The sequence below is a fragment of the Equus quagga genome, chromosome 9 (assembly GCF_021613505.1).
Source record: "Equus quagga isolate Etosha38 chromosome 9, UCLA_HA_Equagga_1.0, whole genome shotgun sequence".
Lineage (NCBI taxonomy): Eukaryota > Metazoa > Chordata > Mammalia > Perissodactyla > Equidae > Equus > Equus quagga.
The window spans coordinates 71,246,314-71,267,249 of record NC_060275.1 but is presented as its reverse complement, the minus strand read 5'-3'; the positions used below and the strand labels follow the sequence as shown (position 1 = coordinate 71,267,249).

The 20,936-nt window shown below is 35.1% G+C and overlaps 1 protein-coding gene across 11 annotated transcripts in view; it reads left to right on the top strand.

Annotated features, from left to right (window-relative positions):
- ERBIN (erbb2 interacting protein) overlaps nt 1-16,720 on the top strand; it is a 136,701-nt gene extending 119,981 nt beyond the window's left edge. For 2 of the 11 annotated variants that reach the window (XM_046672210.1, XM_046672211.1), the window contains 6 exons: nt 3,641-3,784; nt 6,527-6,646; nt 9,045-9,254; nt 10,363-10,455; nt 10,943-11,017; nt 12,328-16,718. In XM_046672210.1, the coding sequence (XP_046528166.1) occupies nt 3,641-3,784; nt 6,527-6,646; nt 9,045-9,254; nt 10,363-10,455; nt 10,943-11,017; nt 12,328-12,435 (750 nt within the window). In that variant the 3' untranslated portion in view covers nt 12,436-16,718. Of the gene's footprint in view, nt 1-3,640; nt 3,785-6,526; nt 6,647-9,044; nt 9,255-10,362; nt 10,456-10,942; nt 11,018-12,327 lie in introns of all 11 variants that reach the window. The other 9 variants (XM_046672212.1, XM_046672213.1, XM_046672221.1 and 6 more) reach the window with 9 other exon arrangements.
- Nucleotides 16,721-20,936: the final 4,216 nt, after the last annotated feature.

Genomic DNA, 20,936 nt, shown 5'->3' with positions numbered 1-20,936 from the left:
GCTATAAATTATACATGTATATACATGTGTACCTCCATTTAGCATTTTCTGACCTCCCATTCTCATCTATTAATAATTTTTAATTATATAAATATGTGTATGGAAATAGCAGTTTATAGTTAACAGAATAACAAGAAATGTATTGTAAATGTGAACATTTTATCTAAGGTTTTCCCCCAAGTCCATGTTATATAACTAACACTGTCACTGACACAGATGGCTTCTGGCATGGCATTTACTCTTGACTTTTCTGAACTGCATTTCTGACCTGTTTGAACTCAGGTGTCTATGGCTCTAATATAGTCTGGAAATCATTTGGTAAAATAACTTATGCTCATGTTCAGTTTCTAACTTTATTTGTATATGTCCAGTTTTTGAAAGGAGTTAAAAGTTGTTTTAAAATTGTGCAAAACTGATGTGTTAGTGCCACAGTTCTGTCGCCCAAGTGTATAAGATATATTCTTTCTTTAAGATTTGGCTTCATATCTCGCAGTGGATTTTACCCAAGAATTACCTTACCTCTGTTTGTTAAATATATGTTTTTAAAAACAGCCAAACGTATATAACTTCAGTTAGTCATTATTTTAAAAAATTCCTCAAGTCAAATTTTTCAGAAATAAATGCCTAAAATATGATGAGTACCTTCTACCAATTCGCATTGACCCTCTGCCTGTAATTGTTAGCTCTTTGAGTGCTGTCCCCTCAACTTTAAATAGCTGAGCATCTGTAGGCGTTAGGCAACTTCGTTCTCATCTGTCCATTTTGTTTCAGCTGTAACTTTGTACGTACTATTGAGGTTCTTTGAACTTGTGTGCTTTTTCTAAGAAATTTGGAAATTTCTTAGAGTAGTAACGTAGCTGTTTTATAATTAAACTTCTGGTTATAGTGTGGAACTGGATTTGAGGAAGAAGAGGCTCTAGTTAGTTGAATTATGAGACTGTCTAGTGGGCCAGAAAATAAATGAAGTGAGAAAAAGTATCAGTGGGATGGAGACAAAGGAACGAATTCAAGAGGCAGTTATCTCGAGCTTAATCCCTTTTCCTCAATGACTGATTACAGGAATATTCCAATCAGATGTAAACTCTTACAGAGATTGGTGCCTTGAATAACTGGTTGTTGAGAATGCCATTAACTGTTACTAGACATAGAGGAGGAATAGCAAATTTGGAGGAAGAGATGAGTTTGGTTATCATTATATTAGTTGACGTCTCAGATTGCTATTCTCCCATTACCTTCCTGTCTGACAGAGATGTGCCTGGACTTTAGTAAGTAACAGCCACCTCATTTTTCACTGTGCCTCTCTGCTTTTTATATTTAGAAATCTGTTGCTTGCAGAGTACGTGAGAGTAGTTTCCCAGTTGGGCCCACTGGTGATTTAGAGGTGAGAATTAGTTCAGTGAAATTAAGAAAAGTCTTGTGAGGACACAGGGCAACATGATTTAGACTCCAAACTTGAAAGCATTGGTTGGAAATGGGTGGAAGGTGATGGAAGATCTCTATTCCCTCCTTTGCAAGTCCACCTCTCTCCCCCAAACGTAGTTCTGGTGGCATGGTGGACATGTGAAAAATTTCCCCAGAGGATTTCACAATGTCTGCCCCACCTCTAGAGCTACGTCCCAAAGTCAAAGGTTGCTCTTTGTCCAGCTGGGACTTTAGTAATAATACAGAAATAGATAAGTTACTGACACTTACTTGTAAGGTTTTTAAACCTTACAGCAGTAATCCCTCCTGCCAGTCCAACAAACTGTACCTGGAACCCAAATATGTAAAAAAGATCTCACCTCAAAAATCTCAAGACCTGTTTAAACTGATCAAGAACACTGAAAAGGCATAAAAATTCTTATTTCAAAGTTGAATTTTTGCTAATATTCCTTGTTATATTAAAAACTCAGGTGAGACACGCTGGACCAGAATATGATTAACGCAACATGATAATTTCCATGTTCACTTGCTATTCTGTAACTATTAGCATGTAATGAACAACAGTGCACAGGACATATGCCCGGCACCTAATTGAGCTCTGCACAATGTGTTGATGTATTGTGACAGCAGCGGTTTTATGTGGATTTCTATGCACAAGCCTGAATTCAAAACCAGACCTGTTCTGAGCTTCAGCCTTCTGAGTCACTGATGTATTTGCAAAAACCCCATATATGTTCAAAGATGACAGAAAAAGCTTTCTTCCAAAATCTACATATCATTGAAAAGGGTCAGGTCAGTCAGGCCGCTCAAGTTGACAATATGTTAAAACTGTATAACATGAGTGTGGTGTTGTTTATGTGTTTATATATATATATATACACACATAGATATATGTGATGTGTGTGTGTATAATCTCTTTATTTTTACATTCCAATCAAATGTTTATGTCTGTATTGCCTGTGCCACATCCTTATTGTTAGTGAAATGGTTTGGGAAAAGACAGACCTGTCCTATTAAGTTTAGCTTTTTGTTTAATCATTACTTGAGAATCCACAAAATAACTAAGAGTATACGTTGTAATTTTATAGACTCTTTTCGTTGTGGAATGTCATATTACTGTTTCTTGGTATTACAAATCAACTTCCTAATCTGGAGAAGGTATATATTCCCTAAGAGTAATATAGAAATGCTTGTTATGGCATTTCTGTATTTGTTAATAGCAAGCCATGCTCAACATGTGGTTTCTCCCAGTTTATCAGACTCTCAGTATTCAGGGACATGGCTAAAAGGATCCACATGAAAGAACAGCATTTAACCACTCTGGGCATGAACAGGCAGAAACAAGGAGAATCAGGCAGTGCATTTATTGAGGTGCATTTTCCAGGCAGCTCTGGGATTAGTGATTAGGCGTTTGTGTAAACTCAATCTGTGGAAAGATTCCGTCAGTGGTTCTTCAAGTTTAAGCAGTAGAAGCCACTATTAACTCCTAAAATATAATAATCTTTAATATTTATTTGAATGGGAAAAATTTTTACACTTATATTTTCTATTTATTTTCTGACAATTATAAAGCAATGAGAGCCTTTTAAATCTTACATCCTAAAACTCTGCATATGTGTCAAACTTTTCTCTAATGTAAGACATTTTTCTGAATGTGGAAGATAATTTTTTGTTAAAATTGGCAATGGCCAAAAGCCAAATATTTTCTGCAGATATGTTTTGTGTTTTATGTATGTTTAAACTCTCTAATAGCAAGACAATTTCTGTAAAATGAAGCAGACTCTCTAGGAGTCCATTTCGACCTAGAAGTAACTGGTTGTTGGTAAAATATATCTTTAGAGAGAAATTAGTTTGTGTTCCATGTATAACTATATATGTACCGAACAGAAGTTGTTCTGACAAACTTCTAATAAGATATATTAGGGGTAAAGGAAATAATAGCATTATAAAAGCAGCTATATGTGTGTACTTTCTTCTCTTCTTTGGTGTTTAAACATGTGAATGGTTGGATTTACATGTAATTTGAATGTTTGTGTGTGTTGTCATGTAAAATATGGTAAATAGTGCCAGTGTCTTCCAGTGGCACTGAAAATTCAGTGTTGTATGATATTTCTGTGTGGCATTGGGGTTACTTGTAAACATGTCTATGTATATAACGTGTCTTGTGAATTTTGCATGCTGCACTAATCTCTGTTAAATCTGTCCCCTCTTTATTCAGAGCATGCTGTCAAGGTCCTTTAATTCCAATTTTACTGCTGTAAGCAGCTTTCACTATGGCAGCTCTAGGGATCTGCATGGCAGCCAGGGCAGTCTTGCCTTGAGTATTGCAGACGGAAGAGGTTCTGGTGGGCACATTTTTCGAGTGAGTACCTGTAGTAGACCAGTACTTTTAGTATATAGAAAAAGAAAAGAAAACCCCACATTTTAAATGTCTCTAGAAAATAAATTTTTACTGTGGGTTAGATATCTTGATTAACTCCAAGTTCTTCGATGGCTTAGTTCTAAAACTTCCTGCAAAGCTGATTTAATCTTTCTCTCTTAAGTTTCTGTGATAACAACTGAAGAGTAGTCAGTTCTTGTTTATTTAAAAAGGGATAAGCGATAGGAATTACTCTCTGAGAGGTTTTTAAAAATTATTATTCTTTGCAGTGCTTTCTATTAATAAAATTAGCTTGCTGTCCCTAACTCAAGGTTTTAAGGCTATGCCATATGTAATCCACAGAGGGGTTGTGGGGAAGAATGATTTTCACTTTAGTGATTGAGAGTTGGCAGATAAAAAGCACTACCTGGAACTAATTTTAATCATAATTCAGTGAACATGATTAAATGTGAGGCTAGAGAAATTATAATAAGTACCAAGGAAAAGGCAAAACCCAAATGCTTTATTACCCACATTTCAGCATAGTCATTAGTGGTGAAAAAGAAAGGTTTATTCTTGTAATAAAAGTTTAAGCATAGGGGATAACAATGGCAGAGGAGAAAGAATAGAACAACTCTGGTGTGACTGTTTTAGGATTTTTCTCTCTATAACAACTTGGGGTGGTAGCATGGCCTCTAAATAAATATTTCCTTTTGCCCCTCTCCTTCCATTCTGAAAAGACCTTTCTCCCCTTATAACTTTATTTTCACTCCTCCTCATAGTTTTCTCTCCATATTGACTCTGCCTACTTCTGGGTCCTTTGCTTTTTTCCTGGACTTCTTCCCATCCCCCCAGCTTTTTAATTCCCTCCTGGCTTTGCTCTGTCATGTGCTAGGGTAAGAGCAGTCTCCTGGATTCACTTTGCTCTGGCTGAACCTTGTCCATCTTACTCTGCCCTCTGTCACCTGCTACCACTTGGTTTCTATGTTATGTTATAGTGGCAGCAGTTGTTCTGGAACTTCTCAGTTTGAAACAGTGAGGGAGAAGGGTAATGACTATTAAGGCCTGCATTTCTGGTGCTCATTCCAACTGAAGCCACAGAGTAAAGACCAGGGGCTTTTATTAACTTGGGTAATCTTTATAATCAGCTGGAAAAATTGTTCTTTCCAAATTCTTGTACAGTAATAGTTTTTGCTTGTTATTCTTAAATTTAGACCCTTTGAGTCTGTTGGATTTTACTTTTTCCTTCATAATATACTTATTCTTTTAAAGACTAGATAAACATGGCTGTACATTCAGGCTTGAGTTTAAACTCCAAGCTGTGAGCTAAGTTGATTATTATGCTTTCTGAAAGCAAATCTCAAAAAACAGAGAAGGAAAATAAAGTATTCATTGCATAAATACACAAAATTAGAAGAAACCACATCTAAAAATGCTAAGCCATAGTTTGAACTAGCAACTAACTACACATGATAGATCTGTGGCAGATATAGTTTCTAAAATTAAATTATAAACCCTCAGGTTTATATGTATCCTGTGGCATGTTGTAATGAAGGAGATTTCAGATTATTTTTCAACATGATGAAGTAGTTTGCATAAGTAACAATAATGCTGTTTATCACAATCTCTTTACTTTTCTAAAATATAGCTAGGTGTGTCGAGAACTAAATTAAAATGAAAAATGTAGGCATCTTGCTTGCTAGCATATTTATAAGAAATATTCAGAGATAATGAGATACTGAATCTGTTTTTTCTCTAAAGTTATCAGTGGGATAAACAATAATATAAGGATATTATTTGATGCATAAAAATATAAACTCTAGTTAGTTAATTTTAAAAGCATTTCACCAAACCAGTGCTTTTGAAAATATTGAGCTAATATTAGTATGCCAGAATTACGCTAAAGCAAGTTTTATAAGACTATGTTTCTTGGTACTGCTTGTCATTAAAAAGAAAATCCTGGCCTATAGTTTGCTGGTAAAAGAACAGCAGTTAATTTTTTTACCAAGAAACTTTCTGTAGTGTTCAACAGGAGTATATTTTAGTTGCTCTTAAAATTTGGGACTCTTAACTTGGATTAATAATTAAATTGATTGCTCACATGTTAAAAGCTAGATATTGCTGTAAATAAAACTAAAAGCACTATAAAGAAATAGCTTAACAGTATATATATTCGTATATACTTTTCACACTTACAAGAACAAACATTTTGCCACGTAACTTTGGAAGACTGTTAAGGGTACTAATATTTTTTTTTCGAGTTTTATTAAGAAACAGTTGACGTATAGCATTGTACAGTCACGTGCCACATAATTTTTCAGTCAGCGACAGACCACATATACAACAATGGTCCTGTAAGATTCGTACCATATATCCCAGGTGTGTAAAAGGCTAAACCATCTTGGTCTGTGTAAGTACACTCTATGATCACATAACGACAAGATCGCCTAATGATGCATTTCTCAGAACATATCGCCATTGTTAAGTGCTGCATGACTGTATTAATCCAAGGTGTACATCATGATGCTTTGAGAGATATATATATTGCAAAATGATTACCACAACAAGTTTAGTTAACATCTGTCATAAAGGTACTAATAGTGATGATAATGTTTAATTTGGTTCTTCATCTTTCCATTATCTAGCAGTATTTTTTCCTAATCTCCTCTCAGATGTCATCATTAGTTTGATTTTACATCTTAAAGATCATTGTTTGTTTACTTTTTATTTCCCCCTCATGTGAAGCATCCCCAGACATCCTGTCCAGGAGATCCCTGTCAAGATGATGTATTCTTTTCAGGACAGCAGAACTACTCATCAGCTACACTTAGTCACAAAGATGCTCCTCCAGACAGCTTGATGAAAGTAGGTGCTCAGGAAATAAATGAAGTAGTGTCTGTGAGCTTCCTATGCTTTACAGCTTTTGAACTAGAAATATCATATGTGCTTTAACACTGAAAATACTTTCGTGAGGACTTTTCCCCCTTGATTAGTAAGGATTTATTTTTTAATAATTGAGAAATAGTAAATAGAATTTCGCTCTGCTATTTCTCAAATTATTCCATGGTTTTTTCCCCACTAGAGAATCATTTTGCTTTTTGGGGCGGGGAGGGGGGCGATTTTTATAGTATCATCTACTTATTTTATCATTTGAATCAAAGGCTTTTTGGCATTCCTAATAGTATACCTATTTGGGGCGTTAAAGATTCTTCATTTGAGGAAGTTTTACTGTTACTAAAGGCATTTTAAAATACTTTAAATGTAATTATAAATCACCTTGAAAGACTTTTGTATATGGTAGAATGTTGTACTCTTACTATTTTTGTCACTAAAGCATCACTCATTTTAGAGAGTTTACTTTTCTGTCACCAATGCCAGATAGTTCTTTTCTTTAGTATTCTCCTCAGGTTTTCTTTCTCTTAACTAAATCCCTTACATCCCTAGTATAACCAGATATAATTAGGAAGCTTAGTTATTATATATTATATAAACTTTTACATTGTTCTTGATAGTAGGAACCCACCCATATAAGCTCATACGTGTCCATTTATTTTACCTTTTTTTTTTTTTCTGTTTTTCTTTGAATTGAGCTCTGTTACCTAGTTTCTTTTTAATATCCATTTCGTGGTTTGGGTTATTGAGTTCATTTTCAGCTTTTTATTCTCCTGAGCCGTCTGCTAATCATAGCTTAATATATTCCATGGGCGTGTTTAACATTGATGTAAAATGTCAGGCACAACCAAGTATCTAGACATCAGGAAGTCGTAATAATGAGTCCGAAGTAATTGTCTAGAGAGTTCTCTCCAGGAGAATAGGAATAAATGATATAAACATGGAGGAAAGCAAGTGCTGTCTACGGGGTTGTGCATAAATAATAAAACAACAGCACAACTGTTTAAATACTCCTCAGCAGACTAATTGCTTGAAATCTACAGTGATCAAGTAGTAAAGAACAACTATTTTTAAAAAAAGATATAGAAATAATATAGCACCTCTTTCTCCTTCCCTCCCACCAGTGTAAGATTTGTCATAGAGTAATACCAGAAAATCATGTATGTTTCCAGACTTCAGAATTAACCAAGTTCCCAAGTATAACACAGTGAAGAAGAGAATTTTTTTAAAGTAAAAATCTTCACCAAAGCCAAACTTCTTTGTATCCTTCAGCAAGGCTCACATAAGAGGAGCATGTAGTTCTGAAACTGTTGCCATAGTCTTGTGCCAAACTTTTCTACTTTAGGATAATTTTAGGGAAATGGGGCTCAAATATTTCTCTCACAGTTTTTCTGTAATTTCCTTGTGAATGAAGTCACCTTTTTATTAATAATCAACAGTGAAGTTTTAAATGATTGAATAACTTAAACATATTTCTTCTTCTATTCAAAAATCTCTATATGCAAATATTTATAATACAAATGTAACCTATTATTTTTCAGATAGATTCCTCACACTAACAGAATAAGCTATCAGCCACATTTCCACAAAAGTGATTTTAAGTCTAAAATTCAGATTCAGTCTCTAAAAAATGAGAAGCATTGAAAGAAAGCTAATTCTTTAACAACAGCAAAATCTCAAGTGTTTGATTTAGCTCTGTAAGCAAACCTTGGAATGTCAAGGTTTACTTTTTGTGGTTAATGTTCAATTGTATTAGTATTTAGAGAGTTTAAAAGTGGCTAACTGACAGACACACATGAGGAACAAGTCAATTTTCTATTACATAGCTGACTTGGCTTGTTAATTCTGGAAAGGAAGGAATATAGGTAGAAAAATAGACTCAGACTAGGAAAAAATTCTACCACAAAATTAGTTACTTTTGTTTTTAAGAAAAACATCAGCAAATGCATCTTTTGTGTGTGTGTGTGAGAGATTAAGTATAGTATGGAAGGAGATACCCTTTTAATGGGGTTAAGTTTTAAAATTTTGGCATACTGTTACCTTTTTAACATTTGGTTACTGTAACAAAGATAGGTACATTTATATCGAACAGAAAAACAAATAATTTTAAATGTAGATATGACTTACTTTCATTTGAAACTTTCAAAGAATGAATCTATCAGTAAGCACTCAGGCAAGTTTCGAATTAAGACATTACTAGCTTCTTTTTCTTTTAAAAGTGTAAAATTAGAAAAAATAGTGTAAGTGGCGTGATATTGTGTGATTTAGACTGTTAAACTCTAGTGCTTTTGTAATGCTCCAAGAAGAAAATCCAAATTTTGTAATAAGACATTATTATTAGTCATTTTAAGACACTTCGTGTTTTTCTTAGATGCCTTTGGGTAATGGACAGATGGGCCAGCCTCTCAGGCCTCAGGCAAATTATAGTCAAATACATCACCCCCTTCCTCAGGCATCTGTGGCAAGGCATCCCTCTAGAGAACAACTAATTGATTACTTGATGCTGAAAGTGGCCCACCAGCCTCCATATACACAGCCCCATTGTTCTCCTAGACAAGGCCATGAACTGTCAAGGCAAGAGGTAAGAATAATCAAGAATATTTGAAATGTGAGACTAAGCTTTTCATGTATTTTATAGGTTATTTAATTATTAGCAATAAAATCCATATAGAATTTTAATGTAGTTTTTACCATTTTGTTCAAAAGTTTGGTTTCATATTAAATTTATAAGGTGTTCAACTTTGTGGTTTAACTTGACTCTGTGATCCCCCGTTCTGATTACATAGGATGTGGTCTTTTGCTTATGGTTTTTTTCCCTAAGGTGGTTGTTTTTCCAAAACTGGTTGATGATACTCCAATAATCAGACCCTCTTCAAGAACATAAATAGTAGACCGTTAAACTTGAATGGCATGTTACGGTTTGCTATTGTCATTTGACATTCAGCTTTTGAAACTTGACAAGTCTCCAAACTAGTTTGGGAATTACATCTTACAAAGTACTTAGAAAGTCACTAGTCATATATTGATACATTTTGATAGTTTATTGGTAAAATAATATTATGAGAAACTTAGGTGGAGAACAGATGCTTTATTAATTTTGGATTGCTCTCTGGGCAAAGGGAGTGTTTTGTAACAAAAGTTTAGTTTTTGCATCTTTCCTGATAGCTTGGTTATAAAAAATATTATCAATTCATCATCAGTCCTGACTCCTTTGAAGCATATAAACAGATTCAGGAAATAAGGAGTTAATATCCAACAACCGCCCAGGAATCTTTCAGATATTGTACGAAATATGCAATAGAGAGAGATACTATGTAATTTAAATATTTCACAAATGGAAACTGATGATAAAATACATGTTTTGTGTGTATGCGCTATGTCGTTAAAATCCATGACGTCTAAAAAATAGAATAGGGTCTACATTAATTAGGTTGCCTATCCTCATTAGACAACAGTAGATTAAGTTAGGAGCTATGCTTATAATCCCAGCTGTGCCTTTAACTCACTAACTCATTAACATAATATTGTCATAGTTTCACCTCATGTGCCTAAATATTTATTTTAGATGAATCCTCACACATTTATTTTTACTTAGCTTTAATTTACCAGTATTTAAATATGGGTGTTATTGCATTGTAGCTTTTTCTAAGATAGTAATAATAGTTTATTTTATTTTCATGTTAACTCAGATTCGAGTGAGAGTTGAAAAGGATCCAGAACTTGGATTTAGCATATCAGGAGGTGTTGGGGGAAGAGGAAACCCATTCAGACCTGATGACGATGTGAGTTTTGTTCATATATCCTTGAAATTCCCATAAAGTTTTATTCACTAATTTAATACCTCTTATACATAAGTAAAAATCTGACAGATATTTATATAAATCTAGACAGGCATCACTTTTTGACTTCCCTCTGTATTGTTCAGCTTTTTGTTTTGAAATGTAATCAGTTCAAATTAATTGTTTGCAGAATAAAAATTAACCAAAATTTTTAATTTTTATCATATTGTGAAGTGATTTTTAATTTTATTACTTTTCTGCATATCTATAGAAGTAACTTCATCACTTTAACAGAAATCACTCTAGTAAAGTCAGAATTACCAGGGGCAAAAATCACATAGGATTGTCAGAATATTACTCAGAGAAGAGAGGGAGAAGACTTGTGCCACGACTCAGATATTTGCCTACTGTGAAAGAAAGATTGCTCTGTGGCACTCCGTTATTTATATTATTTTTCATTGAATAATTATCTTTTTTGTTGTTATTAAAGGGTATATTTGTAACAAGGGTACAGCCTGAAGGACCAGCATCAAAGTTATTGCAACCAGGTGATAAAATTATTCAGGTAACTAAGATACATCTTTTCTATGATTTATTTTTCATTTTATAGCATCTACCTCCTCATCAAGGAATTATTAAATGCCGGATTTGAAAATAAACATTTTATGAAATTTATCTTTAAATATTTGTGAATGAAAACAGTAGTATTTCTTATAGGCTACTCCTGGTGCTTTTTTTTTTTGGTGAGGAAGATTTGCCTTGAGCTAACATCCATTGCCAATCCTCCTCTTTTTTCTGCTGGAGGAAGTTTAGCCCTGAGCTAACATCTCTGCCAGTCTTCCCCTACATTGTATGTGGGATGCCTCTACCGCATGACTGACGAGTGCAGTAGGTCCGCACCCAGGATCCAAACTTGCGATTCCGGGCCGCTGAAGCACAGTGTCCAGAACTTTAACCACTTGGCCATGGGGCCAGCCCCCTCTAGTGCTTTCATAGTTTAAAATATTTCCACCTTAGGGGCGGGCCCAGTGGCGCAGAGGTTGGGTGCACACGTTCCGCTTCAGCGGCCCTGGGTTCGCCGGTTCAGATCCTGGGTGCAGACATGGCACCACTTGGCAGGCCATGCTGTGGCAGGCGTGCCACATATAAAGTAGAAGAAGATGGGCACGGATGTTAGCTCAGGGCCAGTCTTCCTCAGCAAAAAAGAGGAGGATTGGCAGCAGTTAGCTCAGGGCTAATCTTCCTCAAAAAAAAAAAATGTCCACCTTGTACCTTGGAAAATCATACTGGTATTGTTGAATACATTGTTTGATATGTCTTAGCCTTTTGTTTAGTTCAGGAATGTTAACTTCTATAAGATGAGATGATAAAAGAATCTTCTCTGTGTGTTACAATAATTAAGGGATTTAATTCATGTGAAATACTTAGAATTGTGTGTCTGGTATACAGTAAGACCTCAATAAATGTTTAACTTAAATTATGAGAAGTGTAGTTTTGCTGATCTGATGGCTCTAAGGCAAAGAGAAGATCAGGCCTTGCCCTCTGCTACCGTTGTAACTTTGGTGACCTCAGTTGCATGTTATTGCATATTCACGGCACCATGTCTGACACTTTGTCTCAGACAAGTGATTCCTGATGACAGGTTGCTACATAGGAATCATCTGAAAATGTGGGCAAGATACGGGTTCCTGGGTCCCACCTTCAGAGATTTCATTTTCATAGATGTGGAGTAGGGCCTGGGAGTCCAGAAGTTGTTTTAATTGCCAAAATGATTCTTATTTTCTGCCAGGTATGTGTGCTACCTGGCTGAACTTTAAATGCAAATAAATTACTATGAAACGTTTTTCTTAAAAGCCTTTTTCTTCTTTGTTCTAGGCTAATGGCTACAGTTTTATCAATATTGAACATGGACAAGCAGTGTCCTTGCTAAAAACTTTCCAGAACACAGTAGAACTCATCATTGTCCGAGAGGTTTCCTCATAAGAACTGAGGACATAGCGGGGGAAAGACAGAGCAAGATTTATTGGAAGAGACTTGCAGGGGAAATTAATATTTTGACTATTTTTATATATAAGATGAACTCAAAAAATTATGTTCACATTTGTACATTAATGAAATAATGGAACTTGTGGTTAGAGGGAAAGAACCACTGTACAGTATATAGGGGAGACGGTTGAATTCATAGCATATAAAGCTTCTTGTTAGGTTTCTAAACATAGCAATCAAGGCTACAAAAACAAACATATGTTGTTTTTGTATAGATTGTAGGTTTATTTTTGGATTTCATAAACATGACTGAACTCTGTGCAAGGCTCTAGTTAGCCTTGATTGTAGCCCAGAGACAGATGGCAGAGCTGTCTATCTCATAGCTTTTATGCCCTTATTTTTATTCAACTGGTATTAATGTTTTTCTGCTGAAACTACTTTTTTTTTTTTTTTAATGTGGGCAAGAGTTTTGAAGTGTTGGCTTTTGCTATGTGCATATTGAGTTGAAGAGTGAGTAGGTGAAGGTGGTGCTGGTGGGTTCACTTTCCAAGGCCAGATTAAAACAGTTAATTCCTATAAAAAATCTGGAAGCAAAGAATGAAGAAACAGCTGTCTGTTAGTATGTTTTTATTAATAGAATAATGCAATAAAAAATGTAATGTCTTTTTAAAGAAATAAAAAGACGATAATTGCGTTTTATGAGCTCCACAGGATTTGTTCTTATCGTAGCCATTGACTATACATTTGCCACTGGTGATTCAATTTTTTTAATTTTTTAGTCACAGGAAGTTTTTAACTCTACGGAGTAGATGCATGTCCCTGCATTTTCTGTGATCTGGAAATCCCTTGATTTGTTGCAAATGGTAGTACTTGCAATCTGTTTTTATAATTAGTACTCCATTTTAATCTTAATTTATAATTTTTATCTTAAGCAGCAAATTAAAGTGGCTAGTTTTAAGACGGTGTTGCTGTAACACAAAATGTAAGAAAATTTAGGAAAGCCTCTTGATTTTGTTTGGCCTCACATTGCCTTGGTAAAGTAAAAGGAAACAGTACACATGGAGCTAGGAAACCAAAGCAAGTTTGTGAAACTGGCACAGTGATAGAGAATTGCTGTGGAGAGTTGTAGAGCAAAGGGATGGGTCCTTCGGGCCTGCCAGTCTGTAAAGGTGTTCAAATAAAGGGCTGTTCCTACAGGTAACGTTAAATGTGAACTTGACACTTCAGAGTCTTCGAAGGGTTTCTCAGTGTATCAGTGTAATAGCGTGTTGCCACCACCTGCCTTTGTTCCTTGTTAGTGTAACAAATGTTGATAGAGGTTTATTAATTTTGTTTATCCAAACCATTAATTTTGTTTTTGTTCTGTCTATGTAATCAAATAAAATTTGAGTAACATGCAAGGGTAAGAATCAATGCATGGTTATTTGGACCAGAAAAAAGTGCCATAGAAGACCAATAACTGTTCTTAGCCGAGGCTAGTCTGGAGCCTTTCATTAGAGCAATATTCAGTTATTGCAATTCACTTTGAATTACTAAGAAATATAATTTTGGAATTTTTAATCTGTTATCCTTTGTTCTTCAATCTTGTTTTAATTAAGACTTTTATAGGACTAGCAGAAACAGCAATCTACATTGTTTTTGCAAAAGAGAGTTGGACTTGTTCCTTTCTTGCTAGTCAGAGTTAATAGGCAGTACTTTTAAAAAGATGTGAACTCAAATATTGCACTTCTGGAGATGTTATCAATTGGTTATTGTACTGTATAGTTTTAATAATTTTGATTGAAACCCTTTAACAACAACTCTTTGTAAATTTTATCTCATTTTAGTTGATTTTCAGTACTATTTACATAGGAATTGATTTTTATGGATATAGTAGAAGAAATGTGCTGTATTTTGATAAAATTCATTTATTGTATGTGTGTTGTAATCTCTTAAAAAAAAAAGAATGACAAACAGCTTCTTTAAGACAAGGCTCGGTGTTCCCTTTATTCATAGTTTATTTTAAAATAATTTTGGTATCATAAGATATTCACATTTTTTCTTGGTTTCAGTCAGTTTTTTAGAGTCACATTCTGCTTTTAATAAGGAATACATAAAATCGGTATAATTATGACGTTTTCAACTACTTTACCTTGAATCAGATACCCAGACTGTAATTTTGGAAAAGGAAATAAGCCACAAAGAACAATTGATTTGTCAGTGGTCTAACCTTAAGTTAATTGTCTGTATATTATATTGAAATATTACTAGGGCAACAGGTGTTATATGCACTAGTATTTTATTCTACTCTAGTTAATTAAAATTTTTTTAATGTTCTTGTAACACGAAGTTGAGTAAGAAAGTTTACCAAGAGGAGTAATGTGATACATGATATGATATAAAAACCTAAAAGCATAAAAGTTCTTCACTTAATAGTCAAAGTTTTCTTCCAAAATACTGGAAAATTAAATAAAAAGAACTCTTAATTAGATCTTTTGTTTTGGCAATGATAAAGTTTCAAGATTTGAATAAAAGAGTAATAATTTAAATCTTTTGAGGAAATAGAGAAGACGTTTTTAGTTTCTATATTACTGAGTAATTTGTAGTTAAGGCCCATACCTATAACTGACTTGATTTTAATAAGTATTATGTAGCAAACCATCAAGACCAAAACTGTCTTATTTTTAGTAAGTGTTTAAAATGGACCATCCTAAAATTTTAAACCATTAAAAATATGTTCAGAGTAGTTTATGTAGTACAGAATTGTTTACACAAACTAAAGTTATATGCTGATTCATTAAGAAATCATCAGTTCATCTGAATCCTGAAATTCTAAAATTCCCTACATATTTATTTTGTAAATATTTTTCTGACTTCTTTGGACTTGAAGATGTGTATATACTTGAAAAATTCTTTAAACACAAACATTGCCATAAACAGAACTAAACTTTCAAGTATTAATTTGCTGTGCTTAAAAGAAAATCCCATTAGCAGCTATGTAATATTTTTTGTCAATCAGCATTTATAAAACATTCCAGATTTTTGTATATATCTAGATTGTTTGAAGTAACAGTCAATAGGTAATAAACTAATGCTGTTTAAAGTTGTGTGATTTATTTTATGAAATTCAGGGTGAGAAAGATTGCGATAAAAAGGTATACAACTGTTTTCTTTGACCATTTAAACTCTTGTGTTTCTGGGTATGGAGGAAGTGTAGTTTACCTTAAATTATTTTTATTTCTAAAGGAAGCCTTTGGGATGGCAAGTGTTTTCTGGTTAAAGATTGGTGATCAGTCAAATCCATTTGAAAGGGTATTTTTAAAATTCTTTCCTTTGAAGTTCTTATTTACTTATCCTTTTGGTTTAATGTATAGTAAATAGATTTCTTATAAAAGAAACATTGAAATCAAAATAATTTTATGTTTCATCAAAAGCATTAATGAATACACATAATTGATGATGTACAGTCATGCACTGCATAACCATGTTTTGGTCAATGATGGACCGCACATATGACAGTGGTCCCATAAGATCAGTACCATAGAGCCTAGGTTTGTAGTAGGCTATACTATCTATTGTGTAAGTACACTCTGTGACGTTTGCACAACAATGCAGTTGCCTAATGGCACACTTCTCAGAATGTATCCCCATCGTTAAGTGATGCGTGACTGTACAAGGGGACAAGATACCACGTTTTAAAAATGTAATCTAGATGAATTAGGCAGCCAGCTCAAACCTTCAGGTATTCCCTGTGTTTCTAACAGCTGAGAAAACGTTGTCCATCTTATATCTAAAGCTGCGGTTTCTTTACCTCTGCAGAATTTTTAAGCCCAGGGGATAGTAAGCATAGTCAGTCACCGTTTTGGAAAACTCTTAAGAGAATGCTGTTTTTTTAGGACTCTTTGTGAAGCAATTTGCAAGATTAAAACTTATGGTTTCAAAAAATATACAGTCTTAAAATCCAAGCACCTGAGAAGCCCATTCTAAACTGTGAGAAAGTTTATTCAGGGAAAACCCCTCAGTAGAATGTCCTCAGATTTTCTTTAGATAACAGTTAAGGTACTCCTGAACATTTCTGTGGGATTGTTAGGAAAGAGGCTGAAAAAATGATCCTATTGTACAATTTCCTTTTCAAATGTAGCGACTAGGGACGGTTATGATCTCCCATGGGATTTCACGTGGAGGGTCTAGCTTCCTAATCATCTCTCAATCTCATTTCAGGATGAAATATGAGAAGCTCATGTATCAGTGATAAAGGAAGAAATCCAACTTTAAAATTATGGCCCTCCCCTGGTTATTTAATAAAACTATTTTTATTTTGCATGAAAAGTATTAAGTCTGTAAATGTTTGTCCTGAGTCAACCTCCCTTAAATCTAATCAAATCAGTTTTGTTCCTCCAAGGCACAGCTTTAGAAGGATCCGTTTTTAGTGTGCTCTTCTCAACTAATTTCCTTGTCAGAAAACCTAAAGAAAAATAGACTAAATATTGAAGAAATGAAATAAAAATTTAAATTGAAGAAAAATTAATGCATGGAGTGGATTTTTAGGATGGATGACTGTCGGGCTCCCCATTTTCACGAAGGATAAACCTAATACTCTCTAAGAACTAATGCCATCCCAGAATGGATATTAAAACAGCTTTCACATTTGGATCAATCCTTCAAGGAGCGTTCATTTTCTCAAGAACAGGAGGAACCATGTGCAGGCTTAACTGGCACAAAGTAAATTGTTCAAGATTGCATGCTGCCACAGGCTTTAAGCTCCACCTCCGATCCACATTCCAGGAAGTGACAGAGCAGATTATTATTTAATACTATAATAGGTAAAAGTATTATTTAGTCTCCACAGTTCTGCAAAATGAGTGCACTGGATAGATAAATTTAGAGGAATTCTTGGAAGACCTAGGACAGATAGGGCCAGAAAATTCTACCAAGAAAGGTGAATTTGGCTTCAGGGATGCCTCAAAAGTAGAGACAGGATAAAAGATCAAGAAAGAATTCTAGATAATGGTTGGGGTACTGACTGCATCATAAGAAATTGGTTTGGACAACTAGCTTTTTAAAAATGCCATGCAGGGGCTGGCCCCGTGGCCGAGCGGTTGAGTTCACGCGCTCTGCTTCGGCGGCCCAGGGTTTCATCAGTTCGAATCCTGGGCGCGGACATGGCACTGCTCATCAAGCCATGCCGAGGTGGCACCCCACATGCCACAACTAGAAGGACCCACAACTAAAAATACACAACTATGTTTCCGGGGGCTTTGGGAGAAAAAGGAAAAATTAAATCTTTAAAAAAAAAAAAATGCCATGCGGTGTGCAGGATGTCTGGCTGAAGGCAGGAGCAATCAGCATGGATGCTTAGACTAGAAAGGAAAACCAGTACAGCCATTTTGAGGTGGTGTGGCCTACCCAGTTTCATGTCCTTCCTTTTGCCCACCATCAGTGCAGATAGTTTGCGGTAAGCAAGCAACATTCTCAGGCAAGCTTTTACTAAGATGAGGACAATAGTTACTGAACATCTGAAGAAAAGCAATACCATGAAGAAAGTCACCAAACAAGCAAAAACATCTAAAGAGATTTAAAACTGTCTTCTGAAGGATAAGTGAGAATACTGAATTTGCAAACCAAACTTATGAAAGCATTTAAATATCTTTGAAATATCATGTTAAGTTTGTCACAAATTCAACAGCTGTGCTGAAGAGTAGGAAGGTTACATCTAAAGAGCAAATCAGTGAGCTCTTTGGATTTGGAGTCCATAGAATGTAATGCGGACGACTTAAGAAATTGAAAGTGGGAAATGAGACATGAAGGAAAGTATCCATGTTCCAACATGGAACCTATAGGAATTCGAAGGGAGAAGGAATGGTATGAATACAGAATGAAGGAAAAAAATACGCAAGAAAATTTCCTAGAGCTGAAGCACAACAAAGGTGCTCAGACCGAATGGGTCCATTCATAACCAAACAAAACTATAATCATGCACACACTTCTAGATATATCTTCAGGACATTTCAGATCAGGTATAAAGAACATCCCGCGAAGTTCCAAAATGTGAAGGAAATTACTTGCAAAGTGAGAAAAATCAGACTGATATCAGAACTTTGATCAGCAAGTTTGGATGCAAGGATAGAGTAAAGCAATATATCCAAAACGAAAGTATTAAAAATCAGAGGGTGAAATAGACAGTGTCAGGAATTCAAGGTCTCAAAATTTACTTCCCACAAAACTTCCCCAAAAATGTACTGGAATATATTTGAATGAAATGAGAAATAAATCTCAAAAGGAGATTTGGGATCCAAGAAATAATGTTGACCAAAACGCACATGTAGTGGAGCAGAAATGTGTAATTAGTATTGATAGCAAATAAGAATGTGGATGTAAAAATACTTGATGATCTCTACAAGTGAGAAGAGAGACTTTTTCTAAGAGAAACTATACATATCGGTTAATTTTAAGTTCTTATAAAAAAGTCTAAGTTGGAATTCATGGGGTGAATAATGATTACACAAAGAATAAATATTTAGTATTATGTGTTTTTACAAATAAATGCAATAGGCTGTAGATTTTCTTTTGTCACAATGGTGTATATATGCATGGTTTGACTCCACTGCATTTGACTTGCCCATTTTTCTCGTGGTGAACACCTGTGATGCCTCCACTTCCCCTCCCTGCTGCCATAAACACCACGGTGGTATCATTCATGTCATTTTTTTAACCTAAGTGAAAATTTCTCCGGAATACATACTTAGGAGTACGGTTGCTAGGTCATAGATACTATTATTTTCACTAAGTACTGCTAACGTCCTTTGCAGAAAGTCTGCATCAGTTTATACTTTGACTCGCTAAACATGGATCTCATTTCCCCACATATGTGCAAATAGTATTATGTGACGTTCTACCTTTCGTATATTTGATGAATATAACTGTATTTTGACAGTTTAAATTTCATTCCTTTGATTACTGACAAGTACCTATACTTGTTAGCCATTATGCTTTACCATTCTGTAATTTTCCTCTTCTTTTTCCCCATTTTTCTGATGTTTTTAAGACTGATTCATAGGAGTTCCTTGTCTATTCCAGATATTACTCTCCTGTCATTTTAAACATTGCAAATATCTTCTCTTAGTCCACACTCTGTTTACCTTTGTTTATGGTGTCCTTTGTTTAATAAAAAAAAATGTTTAACATAGATGAAGACAAATCTATCATTTATGCTTCACTGTTCTTGTCTTCTCCATTCCTGAGTCAAAAGGCTGTTTTCCCATATTTATTTCTATTAGCTATATATATTTACTTTGTTCTATTTTACTTTATTTTGTGTGTGTGTGAGGAAGATTGTCGCTGAGCTAACATCTGTGCCGAGCTTCCTCTATTTTGTATGGGGGACGCTGCCACAAAATGGCTTGACAAGCAATGCTAGATCCGCATCCGGGATCTGAACCTGCGAACCCTGGGCCGCCAAAGTGGAGTGCACGAACTTAACCACTACACCACCGGGCCGCCCCTGTATTTACTATTAATGCTGAGATTTTAATCCACCTGGAGTCCACTGTTGTATATGGTGTAAAGTTGAGGTCAAGCTCCATGTTTTCTCTATATCATTTACTAAACAAGCCTATTTCTTCCTATTGGTCTGAGATGCAATCTTTGTTATATATCAGGTACCCATGCATACACACACTTTCTGAGCTCTCTATAGTGTTCTTTTGGTCTGTTTTTCTGCTCCTCCATCTGTACCATTTTTTTCCCGGCAAATTTGAAAGTTTTATAATGAATACCTACCATCTAGATTCTTATATTAACATTTTTCTATATTTCCTTTGATGTACAGTTACTTTTATAACTAAAACTTTGCATATATCCTAATGTCTGATGGCAGTGAATCGCAAGCTTTACCACGTCGGTCGCCTGGAGGGCTTGTCGGGCCCACCCACAGAGCTTTTGATTAAGTCAGTCTGGGTTGGTGTCCAAGAATTTCGATTTCTAGCCACTTTCTGAGTGATGCTGAGGCTGGGGTCAGGGGGAGAACAGAGAATCACTATCTTCCCTCTTTGCTCCTGTTTTTCAAAATTGGCTCAGGTATATGTACGTTTTTATTTTTCCATGTACATTTCAGAGTAAGTTTGTTAGCACTGATTATTCTGGCCATGATGGATTTATTTTCACTCCTGAAATCACCAAAAACAGACAAAATGTATGAAATAATGATTTTCAAAATACTGCACATCAGGAAATAAAGGATAGTGATCCCTGAGGTACAGAGTGAAAAAAGAGGTAAGCCCTATGATTGTCCCCAGCTTACTACCAGCTTACTACTAGAGAATTTCCAGGCCATGGAGCATGGAGGGGGAGCCCAGACAAGCCTGTCAGACTCCCCAAATTGAGGAGGTAGAACTAAGAGTCCAGGGAAACCAAGGGAGGTACAGTTCACAGGGCAGAATAATAGAAAGGAGAGAGTTGCAAAGAGAGAGAATTTCAGAGAGGGTCCACTTTGTGAACTCAGCTGAGTACTCATCAGCACG